The sequence below is a fragment of the Convolutriloba macropyga genome, chromosome 9, assembly GCF_964194025.1.
Source record: "Convolutriloba macropyga chromosome 9, txConMacr16.3, whole genome shotgun sequence".
In the NCBI taxonomy this organism is placed as follows: Eukaryota; Metazoa; Xenacoelomorpha; order Acoela; family Convolutidae; genus Convolutriloba; species Convolutriloba macropyga.
This window is the reverse complement of record NC_134476.1, coordinates 24,012,359-24,038,112: the sequence shown is the minus strand read 5'-3', so window position 1 is coordinate 24,038,112 and position 25,754 is coordinate 24,012,359. Positions and strand designations below refer to the sequence as shown.

The 25,754-nt window shown below is 38.5% G+C and overlaps 1 protein-coding gene across 2 annotated transcripts in view; it reads left to right on the top strand.

The window, feature by feature from the left end:
• Nucleotides 1–5,377: 5,377 nt before the first annotated feature.
• The window catches only part of LOC142345674 (uncharacterized), a 30,464-nt gene continuing 10,087 nt past the window's right edge, over nucleotides 5,378–25,754 (top strand). The window contains exons 1-4 of one of the 2 annotated variants that reach the window (XM_075397891.1): nucleotides 5,378–5,620; nucleotides 16,511–17,268; nucleotides 18,362–18,499; nucleotides 19,313–19,550. In XM_075397891.1, coding sequence (XP_075254006.1) covers nucleotides 5,483–5,620; nucleotides 16,511–17,268; nucleotides 18,362–18,499; nucleotides 19,313–19,550 — 1,272 coding nt within the window. In that variant the 5' untranslated portion in view covers nucleotides 5,378–5,482. Of the gene's footprint in view, nucleotides 5,621–16,510; nucleotides 17,269–18,361; nucleotides 18,500–19,276; nucleotides 19,551–25,754 lie in introns of both variants that reach the window. The other variant, XM_075397889.1, reaches the window with a different exon arrangement.

The window sequence follows — 25,754 nt, the reverse complement described above, 5'->3', positions numbered from 1 at the left end:
AAGCTTCGCTTGAGAAATGCATTTCACTAGCTAAGGCAATTGAAGTATCTGCAAAGTTTTCCGGCTCATTGAATGCTATCTCAAGCACTCCGCCATCCACATCTAGTGCACCCGTCGGAAATATCGCTGCTGTCTTTAAAAGAAAAGTTCAACCTTATAGGGCTGAGAATCGTAAATGAGAGTTTTGTGGTCTTGAGGAACGTTCACGGACTAAATTCCCAGCGCGAAAAAGTATGTGTTTGAAATACGGCAAACAAGGGCATTGGGCAGCAGCGTGTAAGTCAACTGTTGCAACTGTGGCTTTGGATGACGACGAACAGGTAGCTTCTGTAATGCGCAGTGTTAGGACAACGTATGAAGTGAAAAAGTCTCCCAATGGAAACTAAATTTTTTTTTGTTGAAGACTGCTTTCTTGCTGCTAGAACGCTTATTCATCCCGGCTCCCCTCCTTCGTTTCTAGCGGCTGATGTGGGTGATCAGTTGCAATAATCAATCCAACCAAAGAAGTCAAAACCTCGTCTCGCACTTGGAAAAGAATTGCCAGTTCATGGAGTTTGTAGTGCTTTAGTGAGCGTGAGTAATTTTTTTATACTGCCTCCTTCTTTGTAGTTAGTCACCTCGTTTGTAGCGCAGTCATTGGCTGGGATGTACTCTCACAACATGAAACAGTCTTACTTAATTTCGGGAGAAAGAAGACTCAGTGGGACATTTCTAATTTGGCTGCTATTGCTGAAAGTAAAGAGTTTACACAATTGGTTGTTTACTCAACGAGTATGTTTCTGACAAAGTTTATAAAGCTAAGCCCACAGCAACAGAATCCAGACACTCGAACACAGAAGATTTTGAGATTAAGCAGAAAAAATTTAGGATCTGTTAATAATGGACGTTTGGTAATCAACTAAAACGTGACAGTCCATTTATTTACCTGTCTCGATGCGTACACATTAACGATTATGGAAGAACCGCTGAAAAAGAATTGTGAAAATTGTTGAAAATTGTTTCTTCTCGAATTTTGACAATAAGAGCTTTTATCATCAGGTACCAATGAAAGAAGAAGATAAAAAGTTCACAGTTTTTGAAATTGGGGGAAAACATTACGAATGTAATCGTCTTTCTTTTGGGGTAACTAACACTGTACCTGCGTTTCACACAATAATAGACAATTTTGTTAACCGGAACAAGTTAGGAAGGACATATTCTCTCTTTCATGATATATTATTTGGCGGACCATCCGATAAAGAGCATGACTAACACGTTAATACCTAGGCCACATCATCTCAGCAGGTTCTAAGCGGATCTCAGCGGGCTCTTACTAGTATCCGGTTGCAAGCGATTAGAAAGCATTGCGCCGTTTAATTGAATTTTTTCGCGTATAATCTGAAAAGGGTCCAGTAACACTCAAGCAGAATTTAGCCGCTTGTAGAAACTCAAAAACAAGGATCTTTTCTGTTTAGTTCCAGTGTCAGCTGTTTTATCGACGACATCAAGTGGGAGATTGCTAATACTTGTTTAAACTTGCCCAGCGCAGATGCTGCTCATTTTCTTTTGGTAACCGACGCCTCTGATTACGCCATTGTTTCATCATTATCCTAAAATTGTAGACCAATAGCGTGTTTTTTGCGAACATTATTGCAGCGTGATCATTCTGCTGCAAAAAAGGAAGCTTTAGCCATTATTGAATCTTTCAAAAAGTTTTCCACTTTATTGAGGGCATTTCCGGTTACTGTGAAGACCGATCAAAAATGCATCCCAGTTATATTTCCGCAGTAAAAATGAAAACTATAGAAACAGAAGCTCATCCGCTGAAAAAACGAACAAGCTGAAGATTGGAAGACTGCTATGGTATATAATACAGGCCTGGAAGCAAAAATAGTTGCTGACGCTCTCTCGAGGGTTGCTCACGTAAAAATGGAGAGCAGATCTTCATTTTTTTCACTGCACAATAAATTAGCACTTCCTGAAGTGACTAAATTTTGGCATTAGTTTTAACCAATTCTAGGAAGTTACTGCACGCTCTTGAGGACCTTAAGCAGATTATCGTCATATGCGACACTTGTAAGCAATTGAAGCGCAAATTTTGCCAGCGGAGCCGGCCAGAACATATTATTAAGGCCGTCAAACCACTTGACAGGATATCCATTGATCTAGTTGGTCCCAAAATTCCGTCCTTCGAGTCGGGTAACGTCTATTTGCTCATGGTTGTAGACAAATTCTGTCAATTAATCTTTGCCTTCTCCATTAAGGATTTTACAGCAAAGACTAACATTAGGTTCCTCTCGCATTTATTTGATATATTTGGCAATCCAGGGCTTATCCACTCAGATCCTGGAGGACAACTAGAATCGCAGTAGTTCAAGTTTTCTGCTCAGAAAGAGGAATTGCCCGATCCCGTACATCACCGTACCACCCTCAATGTGACGGGCAAAACGAACGTTACAGTGTATTTATCAGGAAGGTTGTTAGCTGCATTTTGGATTCAAAGAAACAACCACTGGGAAGCTGTTCTTTGGGAAGCACTTAATTCAATATGAGACTTATACACAATAATAGACAATTTTGTTATTCGGAACAAGTTAGGAAGGACATATTCTCTCTTTCAAGATATATTATTTGGCGGACCATCCGATAAAGAGCATGACTAACACGTTAATACCTAGGCCACATCATCTCAGCAGGTTCTAAGCGGATCTCAGCGGGCTCTTACTAGTATCCGGTTGCAAGCGATTAGAAAGCATTGCGCCGTTTAATTGAATTTTTTCGCGTATAATCTGAAAAGGGTCCAGTAACACTCAAGCAGAATTTAGCCGCTTGTAGAAGCTCAAAAACAAGGGTCTTTTCTGTTTAGTTCCAGTGTCAGCTGTTTTATCGACGACATCAAGTGGGAGATTGCTAATACTTGTTTAACCTTGCCCAGCGCAGATGCTGCTCATTTTCTTTTGGTAACCGACGCCTCTGAGTACGCCATTGTTTCATCATTATCCTAAAATTGTAGACCAATAGCGTGTTTTTTGCGAACATTATTGCAGCGTGATCATTCTGCTGCAAAAAAGGAAGCTTTAGCCATTATTGAATCTTTCAAAAAGTTTTCCACTTTTTTGAGGGCATTTCCGGTTACTGTGAAGACCGATCAAAAATGCATCCCAGTTATATTTCCGCAGTAAAAATGAAAACTATAGAAACAGAAGCTCATCCGCTGAAAAAACGAACAAGCTGAAGATTGGAAGATTGCTATGGTATATAATACAGGCCTGGAAGCAAAAATAGTTGCTGACGCTCTCTCGAGGGTTGCTCACGTAAAAATGGAGAGCAGATCTTCATTTTTTTCACTGCACAATAAATTAGCACTTCCTGAAGTGACTAAATTTTGGCATTAGTTTTAACCAATTCTAGGAAGTTACTGCACGCTCTTGAGGACCTTAAGCAGATTATCGTCACATGCGACACTTGTAAGCAATTGAAGCGCAAATTTTGCCAGCGGAGCCGGCCAGAACATATTATTAAGGCCGTCAAACCACTTGACAGGATATCCATTGATCTAGTTGGTCCCAAAATTCCGTCCTTCGAGTCGGGTAACGTCTATTTGCTCATGGTTGTAGACAAATTCTGTCAATTAATCTTTGCCTTCTCCATTAAGGATTTTACAGCAAAGACTAACATTAGGTTCCTCTCGCATTTATTTGATATATTTGGCAATCCAGGGCTTATCCACTCAGATCCTGGAGGACAACTAGAATCGCAGTAGTTCAAGTTTTCTGCTCAGAAAGAGGAATTGCCCGATCCCGTACATCACCGTACCACCCTCAATGTGACGGGCAAAACGAACGTTACAGTGTATTTATCAGGAAGGTTGTTAGCTGCATTTTGGATTCAAAGAAACAACCACTGGGAAGCTGTTCTTTGGGAAGCACTTAATTCAATATGAGACTTACTCTGTACCAGCACGAATGAAACACCTCAGGCGATTTCTGCAATTCCCGCGGAAGGACTATGGAAATTTTAGTTTCACAGATGGGCTGTTTAAATGCAAAACAGCGTACCTGAGAAACTTTTTACGAAGCAAACTGATCCTCTTGTTGAAGCTTTAAAAATAGCAGACTTTAATAGCGAGAATAGTGTCCAAATCCAATATCATAGTGGACGGGAAAGCACTGCCTCTGCTCGAGATTTAGCGCCGTCTTCAGAATGTTATTCAAACCCTGCACTGTCTTAGCAGCAAGCTGTTGTTTCGGAAAAAAACAAAGAACAAATCATACTCACAGAACGAAACCAGCACATTGCTGTTGTTGGAGAATGTAGATATTTGTTTGTGTGTGGGTGTTTGTGTCTCATATGTTGAATAAAAGCTTGCAATAAGTGGCGTTTCATTCGAGGAACGCGAATTTTTGGATTTCTGTTCATCTACAGATGAAGACTGCGGACAGAACAGTTTTCCATTAAGTAAGAATTTGATGTTGTTACAAGAATAGGACCACAACGTCTTAGACTAGAATTAATATCGTTGTGTTGTTTCGCAATCTTTCCAAGCCGCCCGATGCTCAAGATATTTCCACCAGCTTGTAGGCCAATATGTTGAACTACGTCACTAACATGTTTTTCAGGTAATTTTCAGGTAAAGTTGAGGTAAGTTAATGTAAAGCAAAACTACTTGAACGTTTCAGGTAAGTTCCGGTATTTTTTCAGGTAAATTTACCTGAACTATATTTAATATGCATTCGTCGAGTCTTTCTCTCGCTCGGTCGAATGCGCGGTCTTTTTGTTTCCAGTAAAAATATCGCTGTAAGAGGGAGGCGCTCTGGTGACTGTCTCTTTGACATTATCGTGCATAGTAGGAATTAAATCTGTAATGAGTTGAGGTACCAATTCCAATATAGAAGAGGACAACTCAGATTGAAATTCAGCAATTAAAGAAGTTAACTTAGCTTCAGTTGGGGTGTTCAAGCAGGTGTCGTTTTCAGCCAGGCAGACATCGCAAATCCATTGAACGTTTGGTTTAGATCCCAGCGAGCGTACTTCTTCAAGGGCAGCGAGACACAGTCTCCATGAAACCATTTGAAATGTGAGAAAAAGCCGGTCCCAGATTGTTCAGTATACGTGAATAGCTTTATGCAGGCTCCACATTTGACAGAGGACTTTGAATTCAAGCGGGTAGATCGTTGAAGAGTATCCATACATATATAAAACTTTATGCTCTCTGCCTTGAAGTTCTACTGACCGATGAAATCGTACCCTGTGTTCTCTAAGCTGTAAAAGCCTCATTAGGCTAGGATTTGTATAATGAAACAAAAAAGAATGGCATATAAGATTTTTAAATGCGACATATCGGAGGCCTAGCGCTGTTAGAAAAAATAACTTTGAACATACTTGGTTTGTGGATGTTTTAAGAGTACTCATGTTTTTGCTTTCCAGATAGTACGCGGATGCTATCATGTGAACTCTGATGTAAAATTTTGCATGTGATCTTATTTTCTGGCTCAAATTCGGGATGTTTGCGGGTGCTACTATGTGTGTGCATTCCGAGGATGCTATGGAGTTGTGCGGGGATTACGGGTTGTACCTGAAGCCGGTGGCGAAGATTCTAATTTCAATAGCAATGCCATCCCACGCTGCCCATTCTGTGAAGGTAAGTAAAGCGCAAGAGTGGTAATTTGTATGTAGATACTTCATATTGCGTATGTCTGACGGATTTCGATGTGCAGGATTTCGTTGTTTTTCAAGTAAATATGCATTTTTGGCTATATTTCTTTAAATTGAATTATGTAGATTATATGGAAGCCAATTATATGAAAGATATCGCAGAAAAACCGAAAAAGCAACAAAGTGGATAATAAAATAATGGGATGTTACGATACCGGATTAAATATTCTAAGATTGCTTTCATGGTTAATTTATTTTGAGGAAAACAAAATGGCTGGCAAAAATTTCTAGCAAAGAATATAACAGAGTTGAAACGTTATGGAAGCAAAAAGAGAAACGCTGGCAGTAGAGCGAGATTACAGTAATTTATTGTAGAATCAACTTTGTATTGGGGCGTTGTCTTTTTTAAAGATCTGTTCACTTTTTCGTTTTTCTTATGCCACAATTAAATTTGTGTTCGTGACGTCAGATGTGACTTTTTTCGTCCGGTTCCTGGTCAATTGTGTAATAAGTTCTGAGTTAATTCACTCGAAAAACGACTTGCACTCATGTGATGAACTTAAATTTATCATTATTCTTTAATGAAGGATTTTAGAATGCACTTGAACTGAGCCCCAAACTTCAGTGCTCTAATAGTCTCCATCTGAAGCATCTAAAATTTGACAGGCTTCTTACGTGAAACGTTGATCGTTTTTAGTTCTAATGATGGTCAAGAGGTCTGTTGCATCTGTTTTCCGGCAATGTACAGGCTTCGTTTTTTGCAATTTGACAAGATCACACTGTGAAATGTAATAAACTTCTATAGCATAGCCCGTTTTTTGACCAAAAAAACAGTTCACTACTTTTTTTTGAAGTGCTGTGCGTAATACTCTTTAGGTTCCTTAAGCTAACTGCTTTGGTTTATTTCTCTCGTCTACCGGGTCGTCGTTTGTTAATTGTTCTAACGCAGTATCAGCTGTGGTGCTGAAACGATAAGCTGAAAATGAATATGAAGTCTTTTCCAGTTGATATAAATAGTTCATAAAATTAGTAGAGTAATTTTTCATTGATTGTTGTTCGGCTATTTTTGATTATAGCTGCAAAGCTGAATGATTTTTTGTTAAGAAAAATGACAAACAGTTTTTTAATTTTAACATTTATTTGCTGTTTTTCGTTTTTTCTTCTAATCTTCAATATTTTTTAGCCTGATTTACTTGCATATTGTTTCGCAAGCTTTAAAATACTCTATTTTGATCCCAGGAACGTTTATCAGTTCTGTGTGCTCTCGCGAAATAAAAAAAATCATAATTTTAATATTTTGTTTCAAGTTGTTAAATGCTTTTTGTATTCTTCGAGTTTTTTTTAGCATTTGGAGATGCCTATTGTCCAAATTAGTTGTTTTGCTGCATGTTGATGGTTTTGGATTTTAGTTTTGAATTGTTTTGGTAAAAACAATTGAGTAATTTTATGCAGATTTCAGCGAAATTTCATGTTTTTTTTTGTTTATTTTTGCTAAACTCTGGTTGTGTGCTTTTAGCTACTTTTTACTGTTCTAGCTTTTAGTAGGAGCTTTTCTAGAGGTGTTGTTGGATCCTATTTAGTGCACTAAATGACAATTTAGTGCATTCAAGGATAAATGTTACGAATTTCGTTCGATTTCGTTTTTAATTTTTATGAATCGACAGTTTTGGATTGGTGGACGCTCGACCAGAAGTAGTATTAAAAGTTTTTTTTGAAAAATAATGATTTGGATTCAGCATAATGGTTTTTCATTTCCTTTCTCTTATCTCCGTTTTCTCTAATTGAAAATTTCTTGTTGGGTTTTTCGCCCTTTTTGCAGTCGTTCAACGAATTAAAACTAAACGTATTGCATGGGTTTTCTCCAAAAGTTGTATTAAACTTGAAAGTCGAAGAGTTTTTCATCGCATGTTTTTTGTTTTCTGGTCAAATACTTCATTATTATTTTTCATGTTAATTTTAAAGTGATTAGCGGTATTCAATAGGATAAGCATTGTTAGTTGTTGTGGTCATCCAGTAGGATAAGCTTTATGTTAGTTAGGGGCCGTTATTTTTTTCTTCGAGTCGTCTCCAGAGTTCTCCAGGCTATGTTTTTAAGATCTGTGCACAAATTTTCATGATTTTTGAAATGAAATTGGAGTAGTGATTTTGGTCAAGCCGAAACAGGAAAGTGAGTGAAAAAGCAAGTGGTTTTGCGGCGTGAAATTTTTTAAAAATTTTCAAGTGGAGTCAGAAAAAAAGTGTTTTTTGAACAAAAATTCGCTTTCTCGCTTGTGATTTTATGTTCACGTGCTGCAATTTCGATTGTTTTGAATTGGACTTTTTTCTTAAGGGTTTTTCCAAACGATTCCTACTTCATTCTAGGCCTAGTTTTTTTCTTTTAACCAAATTTCCTTTTCTCGCTAATGATTTTTTTCACATGCGGCATTTTAACTTCGATTATCTATCTGATTTTTTTGAAATGGTTTTCCCTATTCACTCAGTCCGTTTAGTCAATGAAAATTTTGACTTAAAATTTTACGTCAGGACTTGTCCTGTTATATTTTTTGGTTCGTTGTCTGACGCTCTTTATCGTTTTACATTTGTTCACACAGCAAAGCTGAAAAAGTCAAATTTTATGAATCGGTTCTTCCTCTCACTAACGGCATTTGCGCGTGTGGTGGCTGAGCTTACTAACTCAATAACCAAATTGAATAACGCTTCAAGGTCATTTCAAGCCTTAAAACTAGAATAGCATGACAAGCGAAATTTAATGCTACATTCTATCGAAGCCATTTGGATTTGTTCACGTTGTTCAACCTTTATATTCAGTAACTATTATTAGTACAGAATCGTCATACATGAAGCGAAACAGAAACTCAATTTTTAACTACGCTATTATTGCCACGTATTCAAGTGTTCACAATCGCACAAATGGAGCAAGAGATACCCAACTTGGTAAGCCAGATTCGATGAATTTTACGATTTTGTACAAATTCAGAGAGTGCGGGGCACCGTATACGGTATCCCGAACCCCAACCTCAGTGTATTCAGAGAATCTTACGACATACTTATCTACAACCAATCAGAGATGCAATTTAGACATGTACGGCAGTATAAATGGGGCTTGAAAAACTACCAAAAATCAGTAGAAACTCGTTAATTTGGTTATATTAAACTGACATACATTGCGTATTGAAGCACACTTTCTTGAGCGGTAAATTACTTGTTACTGTGTCTTTTTTCTGTAGATCATATTATTGATTGTACAGTTTTAACTTAACTTTGACTTGTTGAAAAGAGAATTAACTTTGATATTCTCAAAACTTTCTTTCTGAGGAACTAAGTTCCAAAGTAAGAGAAAATTTGTGCAAAGCATAAAGTCAGTTTCTCTTACTGGTTTTAACGAAGCCTACTCTTGTTCAATATTGGTGTTACTGAAACCAATAGAGAGACTTGCTAACTTTGAAGTTAGAAAAATATTACTATTTTGTCAGATTTCCAACTGGCAATGCTTACTGTTTTACAACTGCTAACTGTAGCACGTTGAAACTTTGCAGAGTTATAGCCAAGTTATAGGGCTACAATTTGTAGGAACGGGAATTCCTAAATTCGGCTTATAAGTTGAGTTATTAACAAAACTCAAGCAAAATTTGATTGTTTCAATTTGAATTATTTGGTTATTCTGAGAGAAACAAGTTTGTTATTCAGCAAAGCTGAGCAGTCAGTTATCAGGAGTATTTGAGCAACAAGTAATGCAACGGTAATCTACAGTACAGCGGATAATACAGTTCACAAAAGTTAACTGCAAAAACACAATATCCGGACAGATTTGAAACCGCTGAAATGAACTGGGCGGTGTAAAGTTTTCCTTGACTTTGATCTGAGAGCAGCCGTTACATTTGGTCCGCCGACCCGGACAGTGAAAGGCAAACTGCTGTCCAACCTGATGAAGAGATTGCCGAAGGCAACCTCTTAAAAGAATTAAAAAAATCAACAGCAACAGACCAGTGAGGCGAACAGAAGAGTGCAATTCAATAAGGAAATTGAAATGCGAACCCTGCTCAAAGGCAATCAGCAAACCAAAAAGCAACCAGCAATTCGAGCAGAACAAGCAGAGAGGAGCTTCAATCAACAGCTCACAGGTACGACAAGAGAATCCGAGATTTAGTGGAAGAAGTTAACACTAAAACAGGGATTGGCTACAAAATAATTGAAGATTCAGATCGACCCAACAAACTAAAGGTCCTCTACCAACAGACTGTTCACCTACTAGAGGAAGAAATACCCAATTAACTGCAGAGTCGAAACAAGCTTGCACCCTACCCAACAAGTTTCGTCGAAGAACAGCTGAAAGAAGCTAGGAAGTGCAAAGCAAGTTTGGACCATCATTGGCTTGCATATATAAGCAAAGGCACGCAACCAGCAATGAATGCAGAGCAAAGCAAAGCAGTGAATGACAGCGAGAGCAACAACAACTACCCAACGGACAGCCCAGTTGCTCAAACATTGCAAAATGGAGCAACAGCAAGTGGCCAAGAGACGTAGAATGTTTCGGAAACATCTTCAGCAAAGCAAAGGCGTGAGGAAAGGATGAAGAAATTCGATATCGAATTCGAAAACAAGATGCGACTGGAACAGGCACTGTTCGAGCGGAGGAAACTAGTGCTGGAATTACAAATGAAGGAACTGGAAATCAAGCATCAACTGCTGGAGGAAGAGCGTGAGCTAGAGCGCAAAGTGAAGAGAACTGCATTAGAGAATGATGATGCCCGTTCACAATCAACTAGTGCTCGAGACAAATCACCCTTCAACTGGACCCCAAAGAAGAGAGATGTCTCAGACTGGGCCAGCAAGATCGACAACCTTCTAACACCAGAGCGATCAACAGCTCGCTTCGAAGTAACCCCTGAAGTGAACAGGTATAGTCACTTCTCACGATATCGCAGTTCACGAGACCGATCCTCAAGTGTTGAAGACCGGGACGTTTCCCCCAGACCTGGTCTACTACGATACAAAAGTGGGTATGCAGGTAGCAGTAATCTACCAAAGCTGAAGTTGAACAATTTTGACGGAAACCCTCTCGAATGGCCGCAGTGGTCTAGTATGTTCATTGCTACAGTGGATCAACGACCAATACCAGACTCAGAGAAGATGAGCCATCTGAAGACTCTACTGACAGGCAAGGCAAGGTCAGCAATCTCTGGAATGGGCTATTCTGGACAGTTCTATGGTGCTGCATGGAGTATTTTGGAAAGGAAGTTTGGAAGGCCTCATGTGATCATTGATGCACAACTGGAGAGTCTTCGCAAAGCAAGTCAGGTGAAACCTCAAGACTCAACAGGTCCGATCAGTTTCTCAGTTATTGTTTCGAACTTTGAATTTGCTCAAAGAGTACAAGCAGATTGGTGATCTGCAATCAAGCTCGACACTGTATATGGCAGTAGATAAACTACCCCAAATTCTCAAAGAGAAATGGTGCTTCTATGTTGATGCTAAAGATGAAGATTGGTCTGACCTAATTATGATGCATTTGTGCACAAAGGAATTTCAGCTTTCAAGGGAGAGCGAAGAGAAGAAGACCGAAGAAGCACAAATAGAGACAAACGGTTCTCGAAAACATCGAACTTCACTGCAAGTTCGAACGTGAAAGAAACAAAGCGAGCGCAAAGTGATCATTGTCCGCTAGCTGATGGCACTCATAAAATATGGAACTGTCCACTATTCAGGAACATGAGTATGAATGATCGATACGTAGCAGTGAGGAAGCAACGCTTATGTTACGGATGTCTTGGCAAAGGACATGCAATCAAAGTTTGTAAAGTCAATGCGTGCGGTATCAATGGATGCATCAAGAAGCACAACCGATTGCTACACTCAGAGAACCAAATGGACGAGGTCAATCACGCAGTCAACGTAAGCGCAGCAACAATCAACCAGAGTAAGGAAGTTACTAGCTTTCTTCTGATAGTTCCTGTCTCAATACAGAGCGGTGGCAACAGGCTGAACACATATGCTTTCCTCGACAGTGGATCAACGATTTCATTCATCGATCAAAGGGTACAAGAGAAGTTGAAAGCCCAAGGCACCGATGTGACCCTCAACATAGCTGGCATTCATGGAACAAAGGATCTGAAGACAGAAAAGGTTCCTCTCAAAATAAAGGGACTACATTCAAAGGTGCATTCAATCGAAGCGTTTGCACACCCTTAGATATCCTTGGGGAACACAAACTACATCAAGCTGAAGCAAAGCTTCAGTCACTTGAGTGTTCTACCCAACAAAAGCTTCAACTTGATGGAAGTTGGCATCATCCTTGGTCAAGATGCTTATGAGCTACAACGCCCATTGGACTACAAGATAGGAACACGAAGTGAACCTTTCGCCGTTCTAACAGAGCTAGTATGGGTTGTCAGTGGACCCGTGACGGGCAAAAGAAGACAAAATGTTTGTCATTTCGCCTTCACTGAATATGTAAAAGTGGCTGAGAATATTCAAACCTGGTGGGACATAGAAACCTACGCTTCAGAAATCGACGTCGTCAGTTAGTCAAAGAAAGAACTGCAGGCACAAAAGATGCTAGAGAATACGACGAAGTTCGCAGGCGAGCGGTACGAAGTGGGAATGCTGTGGAGTGAACCAGAGCGCCAAACCTACCGAACAACAACAGCTCAGCCTTGGGTCAGCTTTACTCACTGGAGCGTAGATTCCAAACCTGAAAAGTTTGTATCAACAGTCAATAAATACAGATGTAGAAAAGGGATTCGCGAGGATATTGGACGAGTCCGATGTGAAAGGCACCTTCGGAAAAGAATTGTATTTGCCACATATCCAGTGCTAAACCCGAACAAGCCTGGCAAAGTAAGACGTGTTTGTAATGCTGCCTCAAAGTACAAAGAAGTATGCCTAAATGACAAACTACTAGCAGGACCTGATCTGCTACATGGGTTGATTGGAACAATATTCAGATTACGCGAAGGACCAATAGCCCTGACAGCTGACATCGAATCGATGTTTCTACAAGTGCAAGTTCCCGAACAGGATAGAAGTTGCTTGAGGTTCTTATGGCGTCCAAGAACTAACGAACCTGTTCAGATATACAAATATCAGCGTCATGTATTTGGAGCTAAAAGTTCTCGAACTTGTGCAAACTATGCTCTCAAGCGAGTGGGACTGGACAACGAATAAGGGTATCCAATTGCAGCAAAGGCAATACAAAACTTCTACATGGACGATTTCATCAAATCAGTAGAAAATTCGGAAGAAGCAATTGAAGTCTTCAATCAACTACAACCTCTTCTCTCACAACATGGATTTGAATTAAAGAAGTGGATAAGTAACAACGACGCAGTTACCGAAGTAATCCCAGAAGACTTGAATTCAATCAGCAACACGAAGCAAGTCGATGTGGAACCCAATACGGAGGGATTCTCAGTGCTAGGACTACAATGGACCGTTACTGATGACAGTCTTCAAGTATGCAGAGGTACGAATAAGGAAGTGAAAAAAAACCTATAACCCAGAGGAAGATTTTGTCACTGGTATCTTCAGTATTCGACCCGATCGGATTGTTTGCTCCGTTCAGTGTTCACATGAGACGAATTCTGAAAGGCATCTGGACTAAGAATGGACAACATTGGGTTAGCGAAGAGGAGCCTGGTGAAGAAGAAGAGTTCCTGAAATGGAAAGAACGACTTCCAATAGTGGCTGAAACAAGCATCGATAGAAGATACTTCAACAGAGAGAGGGATAAAGCCGAACTTCATGTGTTTGCTGACGCATCCGAAGACACGAGGTGTGCAGTGGCTTATCTACGTTCACAACCAAAAGAATGCTCAGCTGACTTAGCATTTGTCATTGGAAAATGCAGAGTGGCACCGATGAGGCATCTTTCAATGCCTCGATTGGAATTGCATGCGGCAGTCATGGCAGTGAGGTTGAAGGAACAGATAGTCAAGGAACATGAAATGAAGATAAATAGTTGCAGTTTTTGGACAGTATTGCAGTGGATACACAGTTCCCATCGTAAACAACAAAAAATTGTGGCCAATCGAGTGGCTGAGATACTAGATACAACTGATGTTTCTCAGTGGAAACACGTGAGCGGTATCAACAACCCAGCGGACATTGGCACCAGAGCAATCAACATTGTGGAACTCAAGAGAAGTGAGTGGCTCACTGGGCCGGCCTGGTTGAAACGACCAGAAAGTGAGTGGCCAGAGCAAGTGAACCTAATCTTTGCATCAGATGAAGAGAATATACCCTCATCAGTCTTCATGATACAGGCTGAAGAAAAGAAAGCTGTTATTCAGTGGGAACGATTCAGTAACTTTAACAGACTAGTGAACACAGTGGCATGCATACAATGAGCTTTGAACAAACACAAACCAGCAACACTCGTAGTCAGCATTGAAGAAAGAGAAAAAGCAAAGGCAACAGTCAAATTACTACAGCAAAGGCAACAGTCAAATTACTACAGCAAGAACAGTTTGGTGAAGAGATGAAATCTCTCAAAGCTGAAAAGGAAATTCCAAAAGGCAGTAAAATCCTTTAATTCTCACCTTTCCTAGATGAAGAAGGACTTATTCGAGCCAATGGCAGAATAGGCAAAAGTGAATTGGACTTCAATGCAAAGAATCCAATATAGCTACATTGGAAACATCATGCGGTTGACTTATACTTGCGAAACGAGCACAAGGACAATCAACACGAAGGATGTTCTTTCAACAACGATGTGTATTGTTGAGCAGACCTTGAACACAAGACCATTGACTCCAGTCAGTTCAGACGTTAATGACTTAGAAGCATTGACCCCCAATCACTTCTTGCTTGGCAACAAGAACGTTTGCTTACCCTAACTACCATGCGCAGAGGACTTTGTTGATCACCGAAAGCTCTTTTGACAAACTCAAGCATATCCAAATCTCATATGGGCAGATTTCGGAAAGAATATGCCAACTCTGAATAATCGACAAAAATGGCGATCTACGTCAAACGAAACCCTTAAGGAAGGCGATCTCGTTTGGTTGATCGAAGACAGTGATAAGCGTGGATATTACAATCTAGTTCAAGTTACGGAGACCATCGATGGATCTGACGGTGTAATTCGATCAGCGATAGTTTGAACAAACGACGGAGTGTACAAGAGACCAGTAGTGAAGCTCGCCCCAGTACTACCTAGTAAAGATCTTTTTGCGATGGAAAACAGGGCCGGCGATGTGGCGGCTGAGCTTACAAACTCAATAACCAAATTGAATAACGCTTCAAGGTCATTTCAAGCCTTGAAGCTAGACTAGCATGACAAGCGAAATTTAATGCTACATTCTATCGAAGCCATTTGGATTTGTTCAGTTTGTTCAACCTTTGTATTCAGTAACTATTATTAGTAAACAATCGTCATACATGAAGCGAAACAGAAACTCAAACTTTGACTACACTATTATTGCCACGTATTCAAGTGTTCACAATCGCACAAATTTAGCACAAATGGAGCAAGAGATAACCAACTTGGTAAGCCAGATTCGATGAATTTTACGATTTTGTACAAATTCAGAGAGTGCGGGGCACCGTATACGGTATCCCGAACCCCAACCTCAGTGTATTCAGAGAATCTTACGACATATTTATCTACAACCAATCAGAGATGCAATTTAGACATGTACGGCAGTATAAATGGGGCTTGAAAAACTACCAAAAATCAGTAGAAACTCGTTAATTTGGTTATATTAAACTGACATACATTGCGTATTGAAGCACACTTTCTTGAGCGGTAAATTACTTGTTACTGTGTCTTGTTTCTGTAGATCATATTATTGATTGTACAGTTTGACTTAACTTTGACTTGTTGAAAAGAGAATTAACTTTGATATTCTCAAAACTTTCTTTCTGAGGAACTAAGTTCCAAAGTAAGAGAAAATTTGTGCAAAGCATAAAGTCAGTTTCTCTTACTGGCTTTAACGAAGCCTACTCTTGTTCAATATTGGTGTTACTGAAACCAATAGAGAGACTTGCTAACTTTGAAGTTAGAAAAATATTACTATTTTGTCAGATTTCCAACTGGTAATGCTTACTGTTTTACAACTGCTAACTGTAGCACGTTGAAACTTTGCAGAGTTATAGCCAAGTTATAGGGCTACAATTTGTAGGAACGGGAATTCCTAAATTCGGCTTATAAGTTGAGTTATTAACAAAACTCAAGCAAAATTTGATTGTTTCAATTTGAATTATTTGGTTATTCTGAGAGAAACAAGTTTGTTATTCAGCAAAGCTGAGCAGTCAGTTATCAGGAGTATTTGAGCAACAAGTAATGCAACGGTAATCTACAGTACAGCGGATAATACAGTTCACAAAAGTTAACTGCAAGAACACAATTTCCGGACAGATTTGAAACCGCTGAAACGAACTGGGCGGTGTAAAGTTTTCCTTGACTTTGATAGGAGAGCAGCCGTTACAGCGCGCGTGACGTCATATCTCACTCTCTTAAGCAAACGTTTTTGTCTTATTTTGTGATTAGATACATAATCACGTGATTTGATCATACATGACTTACCTCGTTCAATGAAATAATGAAATAACTTTTGCGCTTTAAAACTTAAGTTTAATTTGAATTGATTTTAAGGTCAAAGGAACTCATGTGTGTAATAAAGGTCCCTAATGACAAGGCTTATGCGCAATGAATTTTAATAAGCTTTATTAATTTATCGCTGAGTGTTTTTTACATAGCTTTTTGAGCGGCGTAGATAACTTTTTCAACTTATATCTGTATATGTTCTATGTCTATTATACGGCACGCAAGTCTATTCTTTCGCAGTTAAGTTTAATTTTGTATATCAAAATGGGTAAAATAGAAAGCCTGCTTATAATGCTTATGAAATCAGAAGTCCCCAGTGGTGTGTTGCAGGTGCTATCGAACTGGGAAGTTATGGAAAAAATCCGAAAGCTAGCCGACCCAATTCAACTTGTTCACTTGAAGGTGGTCAAAAGTACAAATGAGTTCATGCGTTATGAGGGCGAAATCGATAACGCCACAGAGTTGAAAAAGTTAATTGACCTGTTAGATGGAAAGATTATCAAACTCGGAGGCTACCTTGAGTCGTTTAAAATCAGAGCGAAAGAAAGCAAAACTGAAGCTTTGAATGAAACTAACTGGAATACATTTTTTGAGGGTTGGTCCGAAAGTGATGAAACTCAACCTGGGTTAAGACCCGATACTCTCTACATTGAATCCTTACCATGTCGCTGGTTCGCGAAATCGCCTGAAAACGAGTTAACGGAAGGTGACAGCGAAAAAGAGAAAATTAAAACCGCGGTCAAAATTGAGGAAAGTTTGAAAAGTAACACCACAGTTCCTGATGCAGAAATTGTCCAGAGTGTTTTCACGAGGTTTGGTCCCATTCGAGTTATCGATATTCCAATGTTGGATCCGTATCGAACCGAAGACGACAGACGAGGAATCGGGACGTTCAGTGCTTTTGGACCCGGTACTTCCGGTATCACGTTTAGTGCGTTTGTTCAGTACGAGGATTACTCGTCATTCGCAACTGCAATGGAGGCCTTAGGAAGACACAAGTTAATGTACAAGCCTAAGAGCAACCGCGGAGCTTCAACCAACTCGAACGCGAGAAGCTACGTGGCCAATATCAAAGTCGACTTTGACAGGTTTGAAACTTAAGTAGTTTTTCAATTTTACAATTTTTCAAAATGATTATAACTCGTATGTTTTTAAGGCTTCCATGCTTAATGCTCCATTCGATGAATCTACCAGATTTTTTGCTGTTTATTTTCAATCAACGCTAGTTGTGATGATATTATTTCATAACTTACCGATGAATTAATTTATTACCGCCCGAAGAATTTCACCAAATTCTGTAGCAGTGGCGAAACTGCTGTGGTATCCACCAGAGTCCTTCTTTGCCAGATTTTTACACCACTGTTTCTATATATAAAACAGAGTGGCGGAAAAGATAGTCTAATCAGCTATACAGTGGCTAGCGGAAAAATCTAATACTCATTCATTAACGAAAGCTACCAGCTATTAATTAGGTTCGTTAATTTCGTAGTAACTTTGACAAAAGATTGAGAGCACACTGTGCTGAAGAAGTTAACGCATTTGTTGGTTTCAGAATTGAAAAAAAAACATTCTAAGCGAAAAATATCATATGGTATCAAATTTGATAACATCATATGGTTTTTTTTATTTCTGCCTAAGGTTATGCTTTAATTCAAAAGGTAGCTCAAATATAGTTTCTCGGCCTAATGCTTTTCTGCTGTCATTACTGAAAGCTAAAATATCCTTAATTCTTGTTAAGTTATTAATTGCTCTCAAACGAAGTTTGTAGCAATTATATTAGTCCTGTTGGTCTTTTTTTTATGCGATTTTTCGCTTGACCGATTTTTCGTCTGACGCTTTTGACTTTTCGTCCTCAAAAACGGGATAAACAGGTAGCGCCCAGCGGGCATTAAGTGCTCTTAGAGCCTTTCAGCTCTGTTTCAGCTCAAACTGTTTTGGAGACTTATACTTATACTTATGGTGTGAAGGGCGGTTCTGAGAGGTTGAGAACCCCCCCCCCCCCCCCCCCCGTTGACCCCCATCCCCACCGCGCTGTTCCCCCCCCAACCCAGTGTTGCCCCCAGTGCACCCCCCCCCCCGTGGCTAGCTACTGACGAAGCCAACCGCTCGCCGGTCGTTTGAGAGCAATTCGCCCGACGTTAGTCGGTTATGTTCATGACTTCAACTTGGGATTGTTTTCAGAACGGGTCATCTTAGTGAGAAGCAAATACTGCGTAGGAAGATAGAGAGTATGCGACTGAAACAGATGGAGAAGGAGAGAGCTGATCAGCAGAGGAAGGAAAGAGAGGAAGCAGATGCCAAAAACAAGGCTGAACAGCTGTAAGTTGATCCCCAACTTGTATCACCATTGTGCTTTGTCAACTTGTGCTTGTCCTCTTCTGAGCTTATATTTTTGAACCGTGACAGTAATTATCAACTGTCTGCCCAAAGGATTAAATAAATTATTAATGTACAAATGTGTACATCGGTTTGTTCACATTGGCTGGTGAAAATCAATTTCATTTGGGGGTTGAGGAGAAAACAGTTCATTTTCGTGTCATAGAAAAATACAAAACTTCTCCACTACTGTACCCTATCCATTTTGTACTAATCAATATTGCTGGCTGTCTTCTCAGAAGACAATGATGGAGTCATTAATGCTGAAATTTACATTCAAAAATTTCACAATCTTTCTGGACCTTTTGCCGCAACAAATCGTGTGATGCCATTATTCTTGCTGCATAATCATCAATGAATTCATGTGAAAGTGAAGTTACTTATCAACCTACTGAAATCTTTTGGGCAAAACTTTTCAAAAATGTTTGATGTTTGAAATCAGTTCTAGTTCCGTTGTACGGTACTGATTCGGGTATATCTTCAAGATGAACGTAACTATTAAAACCTAAGCGTTCACAAAACTTGGGTTCATACATGAAATTACTGTTATGTCCCTGTCAGCAATGATTAATGTTTTGTCACCTAATTGTTAAGCTCACCTAATACGATGTCCTCTTTATTTGATGCAAAACATAGATACAACTTTTCTCCTCGTCTTGACTTGATGCCCTTGATGTGTATAACCTTCTTTTTGAGGCCTTTTCCCCTGTGGCTGTTTAGAGGCACCCTGTTAAAACCACGCTCTATTCTGCTTAGAGCGGCAGAGAACGCAGCTGTCGCAGAGAAACAACGTCTCAAATCCGAGAGGAAATTGCTCAGGGCAGAATTAAAGGAAAAGGACAAGAAAGAGAAGCTGCTATTGGAAATCGAGAAGAAAAATCAGTCGCTGCAGCGTCTGGCTTCGGAGCAAGCGAAGTTTGAGTATGATCAGAAGGCGAATGCGAGGAAGAAAGAAGCGATGAACTTGCTCCACTGCTTGATAAATAGAATAAAGGTACGAAGAGTGCGCAAGGTTTCTAAAGTTTTCTTAAGATTTGCTAACGGTTTTTAAATTTGTCGCTGATCTTCCTTTAATAACATGAGTATTTGTGTAACTGTTTATCGGACCCATAAAGGATGAAGTTATTCATAATAATCAGGTGCACATTTGAACAGCTCACTGTTATTGGCCTTCTCTTGGTTTCTTATTTGACAGTACCCAACACCCCCCCCCCCCCCCAATAATTCACCCCTCCTTTGACGTCAGAACCCTTCACCCCCCCGCCCCCAATCGCAACCCCCTGCACATCCATGCACCCGCAACCAACTCAGCGCACTCGAGCTCCCCTCGATGTTTAAAATGTTTTTGCATTGTATACTCATTCAAAGGATAAGTAGATTTAATAATTTTTATAAAGTGGCAATGTTTTTCCTAAGCCACTAGAACTAGAAAACGAATTTCTCTAATTGTTTTAGGTTTTGTTCATTTTTTGCTCAAAAAGGTGCATGGGTTTTTGCCTTTCGCAATCTGATTTGCTGTAATAATTGTAATATGTCAGGCCGGTTGTTAATTCAGTTTTTTGAATTGTAATTCGGAAGTCGCCCGGCAATGTTTTATCTTGTCGAATAAAAGATTTGTTTCGCTTTACTGTATGTCACAGCTTGTTCAAAATTTTGCGTGAATTAGTTACTTCTTTGGGCCAGTCTAGTTCTTTGCTCATTCTGCTCAAAGTGCTCTTTAGGAGCAGTTGCTCAGCAAAACAATCTAAAATTAACTGAAATGAGGAATACAAACGTGACAAACACATAAAGCCCATTTTTAGATGCCTGCTACTTGACCTTTCTTCTTATGAGTCTTAGTTACCATCTGTAATGCTTTTTCGTCTTGATCCTATTCTCTGCATTGTCTCATTAAGAAACTGGAGTATCTAACTACGAGATGAAATCAAATTACTTTGCACTTGAGAAATATGTTTGTACAAAAATGATTATTTTCTTTTGATCCCGATTGGGGTTATGCGAATCAATGGCGGCTAATTTCCGAGAATTTGCCGGTTTTGTTTGTGAAATTTCATAATGAAAGTTCTCATTGGCTCTTTAATGAGGCCTAATAGGAATCATCGCATAGTTTTAATTGATGTGTGAAGGATTTAACGGCATTGTCACAACTTGTTTTCAAAAAATCAGTTTTTAACCAGTTTTTGTTCGCTTGTCGTCAATTTACTTAGTCTCATTAATAACAGGTCTCAATAGCTCTCTCAGGAGGCATAATTAAATCTTATCGCTGGTTAAATTCACATCAATGGTTGATACAAACTTACTTTGTTTGATATCAAAATTTCTTTTTTGAGACTTTGATTCGCTCTTATGTTTTCATTTTTGAATGGCCGACGTCAGGCTCTCAATGGCCGTTTTTTACGCATTTGTTTTTTTACAATTCAGAGAATTTGAATTGTATCATTGCGTTGTTTTTCTCAAAGATATGTTCTCCAAGGGAATGCTTTTTTTAAGACTGGAGGAGTGAAGGGAATGAAAAAACTTGCATTTTTTTTTGAAATTATCAAAGGGGTAGTTAATGGTTGATGTGACTAAGACTCTTTTTTTCAATAAAATGACATTGCTTTTTGAGCTTGCGCGTTTTTTTAAAATTTAATAGTCGCCCTGATCTTCGCATCCGGCTACTATAGCGGCCTTAATTACAATCCAAAGTATCTAGGTTGTATTGGGGCGGTCTTTTTTAAGATCTTGAAATTTCTTGTTTTTTTACATCAATCAATAGGCAAATTAGAGCGGCGATTATACTCACGCTGAAAAAGTAAAAGGAGCGAAAAATCAATTAGGTTTGAGGCATGATTTGTTTCAAATTGCCTTTGAAATCGAGTGAGAACTTGGGGTTTCGACAAATTTTGGTTTGCGGATCTTTTTAGATGCGTCTATTGGACTTCGGTTTTTCAGTGTTTCTATTGACGGCTAATATGCTACCTTTGTGTTCTAATTACGCTTATTTGCAATTTCTTGAATTCGTCAATATGTCGTGAAATTATTTTGTATTTTGTCCCTTAAAAATTTGCTCTTGTCCTATCTCTTAGTATTATTATTATTGACAGGTCCTGGTTGTTGCTAATAAATTAGGGCCCTAGTTAGTTGTTCGAGTGCATAGCTAGTGGTTTTTTTGACTTGACTCAAATTTGTTTCGAAAAATTTTTAGTGAGGTTTCGAATTTATTTTGTAGGTGTCGTAATTTTTGTCTTATTTATTATTATTAGCGACGTATCTCATAATCTGTGTAGGGATTTGAAATGAATCTGTCATTGTTTCAGTTCAAAAATACTGTTTTCTATGACTAAGACGCTCATCGTTTTCACGGAGTTTTTTCGAGTTTTTGATTATGCGAGTTTTTGTTTTCTTAGTTTTCTCTTTGTCGCATTAATGACAGGTTTCAATAGCTCTCTCATGCGACATAATTGATGTTTTTGCTGATTAAATTCATGTCAGTTGTTGATACGAATTTGTTCGCACTTCTTTACAAAAGAATGTAATATTTTGCCCGTTTTTGTTGTTCTTTTCGCTGTGTTGTTGTTTAGTCTTGTTAATGACAGTTTTAAATTGCTCTTGAATGAATTTCATAGCAATTATTGTAAACGTGTGTGTGTCTTTTTTATGCAAATTTTTCGCTTGACAATTTTGCGCTTTTCTTCTAGAACGTTCTTTGACTTCTCAAGTGACCTTTTCACGTTTTTGTCTTCATTTTTGAGTAATCTCTATTGTTCTCACTCCGAAGTAAAGCTTGTTGCTAATATAAATTGGTTGCAACACGGCAAGAATAAGGTTGTGATGGCGCAGTTGGAAGTGACTGGGGTCACGGTTCGGCAGGTCAGAGGTTCGAATCCCGGCGGGGGAAAGGTTTTGAGAAGAAGGGTCGTTCAAGAGAAATTCTTCCGACATTTGTCGGCTTATGTTTATCATAGCTGCGAAGCTGGAAGCTGAGCGAAGCTTTATTGCGGTGCTCTTGGTTTTTTTTTGTTTCGTCGTCTGACGCTCTTTTTTCGTTTTACATTTGTTCACACAGCAAAGCTGAAAAAGTCAAATTTTCTGAATGATTTCTTCCTCTCACTAACCGCATTTGCGCGCGTGACGTCATTTCTCACTCGCTTTAGCAAAAGTTTTTAGGTTATTTTCGTTATTAGATTTTGATCATATGTGACTTACCTCACTCAATAAAATGACTTTTGCACTTTAAAACTTTAGTTTAGTTCGAATTTGTTTAAGGTCAAAGGAACTCATTTTTGCAGTAAAGGTCCCTAATAAGAGGCTTTCTGCGGAATGAATTTTAACAAGCTTTATTAATTTATCGCTGAATGATTTTTACCTAGTTTTTTGAGCGGCGTCATTTTTTTTTCATTTTAGATCTGTATCTGTTTCTATCTCTATTATATGGCACGCAGGTCTGTTCTTTCGCAGCTATTCCTGCAATCTGCCGGCTATGTTTCTTTTTATTCTGCTCTTTAACTCAGCTCTCTAATGTGGCGTTATAGATGCTTTTTGACAGATTCAATTGATATCTAAAGTTTGTAACTACTTTGTCACAACTTGTGGTTTTGGTTCTTACCCAGTTTTGTGGTTCGTTTTTTGTCCTGTCACTTAGTCGTATTGGTTGCAGATCTCGTGGTTCTTTTACGGGACACAATCGAAGCCTTTTAAGGGATTCAATTCACACCTTATTTTAACAACTTTGGCGATACTTTAACAATAAAATCGTTAATGCCAAGTTCTTGGCTCTCTAGTCAGGCATAGTGTTTTATTGATTTTTTCATTTGATATATGGCAACCGAAACAACCTTGTCACTATTTCGACAAAATGTCAGTAATTTTTAGTTTTTCCTGTTTTTTTTAGTTTTTCGCTGTTTGATTATGTAACTCTTTAATGAAAGGTCTCCTCGGCTCTCTACTGAAGCATAGTTATTTCTAGTGAACGTTCTTTTTATTTGAAATGGTTTTAGTGACTCTGACACATTTTGTTTTTAAGATTTACGTGAAATTACAAATTCCCTGAATTACAAAAAAAAAACAAAACACACACCAGTTCATGGCTTTAGCCTAGATTGAATATAAGTAAAGGTTCTAGCTTGTAATTATTGTTATGACTTTTAACCGCCATTCGTTTAAAAAGATCGCATTTTTCATTCGTTGCTGTTGTCTGTTTTTGTTTTTTTAAACATTTTTCCTTGATTCCACCTAATTTTTTATATGCTTTCAGATAGTTTGTAGTCAGATAGTTTGTGGTCTAAGGATTGGCTGTTTTCATTGAGTATTTTAATGAAATTTATGCCACCATTTTTCTACGTGTCTGGTTCAATGCTAATTTGCAATATTATGTCCTTTTACTTTGTCTCTCATTTATTATCTATAAATGTGTTGGTTATTGTTTAAGTTCTTTTTTCTGTAAACGTTTACTCAATATCCTGTGAGTGGTTTTGGTGACTTAATCAATTTTTTTAATAAGGACTTTTCAAAAAATGTTAAGTGAGTTATTTGTTTATTAATTTCTTCATTTTTATGTATTGGTTCATATTGTTTGTTTTGTTTACTTTGTTTGTTTATTTAGTTTATTTTTGTTTATTTTTTAATTTGCTTATTAACATTAATTTCGTGTTTGTATTGTTATATGCTATGCTGACTATTACAATTGATCTTCTACGGAACCTAGCACTCATTTTTGCTCGTTTTTTTCCCTTAAATTATAATTCAGGACTTGTCTTACAATGTTTTTCTTATTCATTGGATTGTAATTCAGGACTTGTACAATGTTTTTCTAGGTCATTTTACTTTTCGGTCAGTATTGTTCTTATCTAAGTCACGACTTTCACGTTTCGTTTCTAGGTCATTTTACTTTTCGGTCACTATTGTTCTTATCTAAGTCACGACTTTCACGTTTCGTTTCTAACTTTTCACACTTACTGTTTCATTGGAATTCAATTGTTGTCAATTTAACGCAAATACGGTTATGGTCAAAAAAGCGAAATCAAGAGATGTATAAATCGGTTAGCCCGGGCACTGAGACTTAATGTTGAAAGACTTGACTTTGTGCATTAATTTATCAGAGGTCTTTAGAGTATACTGCTACCTGTTATTGCTATTGAAGCTTATTGTCCTCCTATTCAGAGGCTGTGTCCACCTTGTTTATCGAATCTAAGGAAACTGCAAACCAAATTAGAACACTTCTTTGGCACTAAAAAAACTTACTGTCATTTTTTTTCTCTTAATATTTCAATCCCAACGTCGGTCTGCTGGCTATGTCGGTCGAATGTTTGCTGGCTACGTTTGAAATAGAGCTAGACAAAATCTATATATGACATCACCGCTCCTGCTTTTCCCGCTTCAAGTTTGTATTGAATTTTTTTTTATTTGCTAAAATTGGTTGTTTTTATCTATAACTTGACCATAGGGCTATTTGTTTAATCTACGATGCTTTAACAGAGAGCGTATATTTGACTGAAGAACAAAATGCATGCCTTGCGTTTCCATTACCCCAATTTTGAAGAAAAGATATTTTGATCGTTTATCGAAGAGCATAGCTTAAATTGTAAGATTTTGAATTGGGTTCCTGTCTCTTAAACATCAAGCGGTGGGTGAAGAGAGAAAGCTTTTTGTCTACAAGTTGCCTACTTTGGTAAAGTAATATGGGTATTTTTGTAAATACGCTTTAAGTTCTGGTTTCAAATGTTTTTTCTCGATAGGTTTTGTTGACTGGTTTGGATATATTTTTCTAGCTTTTTTCCAGGAGCATTCGGATTGTTTCCTGTTTTTCCCCATTGTTTTTAACGTGATTTTTAAGACTGAATTACATGATTACTCTCAGTCGCTTTTTTAAATAGATTAATTATGTGCGCGCTAATTTTGATAACCTTTTGCATAAAGTACGAGTTCGTAGTAAAGTTAAGTTATGAATTTGTGAGCGTTGTAGATGCGGGGCATCGATCCCCGCAACTCTCGCATGCTAAGCGAGCGCTCTACCATCTGTGCTACATCCCCTTAAACGCAGTAGCCTGTACCTTGGTCACAGTGAGTTTCAGTGCTGTACCATTGACTTTCAATAGTAACCATTATTGAACCAGACAAATAGAAGTGTAAATACTTCTGCCAGTCTGCCCAGAGTCGATTAAGAAACATCCCAGTCTGTCCTTCTTCTTTGCAGCCTAATTTACATTATTGGACAAAA